Source organism: Octopus bimaculoides, chromosome 8 (genome assembly GCF_001194135.2).
Source record: "Octopus bimaculoides isolate UCB-OBI-ISO-001 chromosome 8, ASM119413v2, whole genome shotgun sequence".
Classification (NCBI taxonomy): Eukaryota; Metazoa; Mollusca; class Cephalopoda; order Octopoda; family Octopodidae; genus Octopus; species Octopus bimaculoides.
The window spans coordinates 18617211-18619703 of NC_068988.1; the positions used below are offsets into that span (position 1 = coordinate 18617211).

The window sequence follows — 2493 nt, forward strand, 5'->3', positions numbered from 1 at the left end:
GGCACATAAAAGACACCATTTCGAGCGTGGCCGTTTTCGTGCGGGTGACACGTAAAAGCACCCACTACACTCTCTGAGTGGTTGGCGTTAGGAAGGGCATCCAGCTGTAGAAACTCTGCCAAATCGGACTGGAGCCTGGTGTTGCCATCCGGTTTCACCAGTCCTCAGTCAAATCGTCCAACCCATGCTAGCATGGAAAGCGGACGTTAAACGATGATGATGATATACATATACATATATACAACGGGCTTCTTATGGTAAATTATGTAAAACATCTTCTTAGAATCAGAACTGTATCTATTGGATCTTTCTTTACAGAAGCCCTTAAATCTGATTTGATTATTTTCACTGCAGTAAGCAGTCAAATTATTTCAATGAAGTAGGAAATTTTTATGTATTATTTTACAATTCGCATTTGGTAGGGATCACTACATTTTTTACTAACTGCAAGCTTTCTATTCTGACTCCCAGAGCTTTCATATGTCCTTAGTAACTATAAATGAACCTGATTAGTAATATTCACTAATTACTACACTACTTGCCCATCTTTTCATTGCTTTGAGCCTTGCTACTTTCTGGTATTCACACAAATAAGGCAAGACTGATAAATTATTCTATAATGAAGAAGACATTTCACTGTTAGAACTAATATATAGAATATTGTTGTTGTTGGCACTCCGTCGCTTATGACGTCGAGGGTTCCAGTTGATGCGATCAATGGGACAGCCTGCTCGTGAAATTAACATGCAAGTGGCTGAGCACTCCACAGACTCGTGTACCCTTAACGTAGTTCTCGGGGAGATTCAGCGTGATACAGAGTGTGACAAGGCTGACCCTTTGAATTACAGGCACAACAGAAACAGGAAGTAAGAGTGAGAGAAAGTTGTGGTGAAAGAGTACAGCAGGGTTCGCCACCATCGCCTGCTGGAGCCTCGTGGAGCTTTAGGTGTTTTCGCTCTAAACACTTACAACGCCCGGTCTGGGAATCGAAACCGCGATCGTATTACTGCGAGTCCGCTGCCATAACCACTGGGCCATTGCGTCTCCACATACAGAATAGAACTATAATATTATACTACCTGCTCTGATCACCATAATGTCATCACATACCTGTATGCTTGCTGTGGTCATAGTAGTGGTTGGACACACTTGTGCAAGTTAGTTACCAAAAGCTCTCCAACAAAGCTAGTGTGGAGTTTAATTGAAGCATTTTCAAAATATTTTAATATTACATAGCACATTCACCTGAGCTGGTCTGTGTTTTCTTTCAGCAAATTACCAAGTCGTTCATACTATATTGGAAGTATTTGTACACCTGCTTGTTGTAACTTGTTATCACTGTTATGTTTTGGTAACATTAACTAAGACAGCATAAAAGCATTGAAAACATCATTTAAATCACGTCTAGTAACAATATTTCTTCATCTTATTTCGTTATTGTCCACAAGGGGCTAAACATAGAGGGCACAAACAAGGACAGACAAAGGGATTAAGTCGATTACATCGACCTCAGTGCGTAACTGGTACTTAATTTATCGACCCCAAAAGGATGAAGGGCAAAGTCGACCTCGGCAGAATTTGAACTCGGAATGTAATGGCAGACGAAATACCGCGAGGCATTTCGCCCGGCACGCTAAAGTTTCTGCCAGCTCGCTGCCTTTTTCTTAGTCTTATGAAGATAATTCACAATTAAGAATAATTGACTTTCAGTTTTCTTTTTCTTCTTTTAACAGGACAAAACATCCCAACTGACAACGAAAGTTCTCACATCATTCCGAGGCAATGATATGGACACTGCTGTTGAAGGTCTAAATTCTAAACAGATAGATATGTTGATGAAATACATTTATATAGGTTTTGAGTTCTTCTCAGAAGGTAGCAGTGCCATATTGCTTACATGGCATGAAAAGGTAAACTATTTCACCATTTTCCTCCTTTTTCGTTTTGTTTTAAATATATCTTCTGCTAAGTCTTGATGGAAGCAGGAGATTTCCCATCAGCTACGACAGCTGAATTTCAACCACTGGATATGAAATAGGAATCTGAGAAACAGATATATGTCTGTAGGGTTAAGAAGTATGTTCTACAACCACTTAGTTCTGGGTTGAGTTCCACTGTGTGGTACTTCACAATACCCCCAGGCTAATCAAATCTTGTTAGTGGAGTTGGTAGATGGAAACTGTATGGAAGCTTGTTTAGATATGTATACCACAATGATGATGATCATCATCATCATCATTGTTTAACGTCCGCTTTCCATGCTAGCATGGGTTGGACGATTTGACTGAGGACTGGCAAGCCAGAAGGCTGCACCAGGCTCTAATCTGATCTGGCAGAGTTTCTACAGCTGGATGCCCTTCCTAATGCCAACTACTCCGAGAGTGTACTGGGTGCTTTTACGTGCCCCGGCACGAGGGCCAGTCACCCGGTACTGGCAACGACCACACTCAAAAAGGTGTTTTTTATGAGCCACCTGCACGGGAGCCAGTCCAG

At 41.4% G+C, this 2493-nt stretch overlaps 1 protein-coding gene across 1 annotated transcript in view; it reads left to right on the forward strand.

Moving 5' to 3' along the window:
- Positions 1 to 2493, forward strand: part of LOC106878172 (actin-related protein 2/3 complex subunit 5-C) — a 24795-nt gene that overhangs the window by 20417 nt on the left and 1885 nt on the right. The window contains exon 3 of the mRNA XM_014927314.2: positions 1734 to 1910. Coding sequence (XP_014782800.1) covers positions 1734 to 1910 — 177 coding nt within the window. The remainder of the gene's footprint in view (positions 1 to 1733; positions 1911 to 2493) is intronic.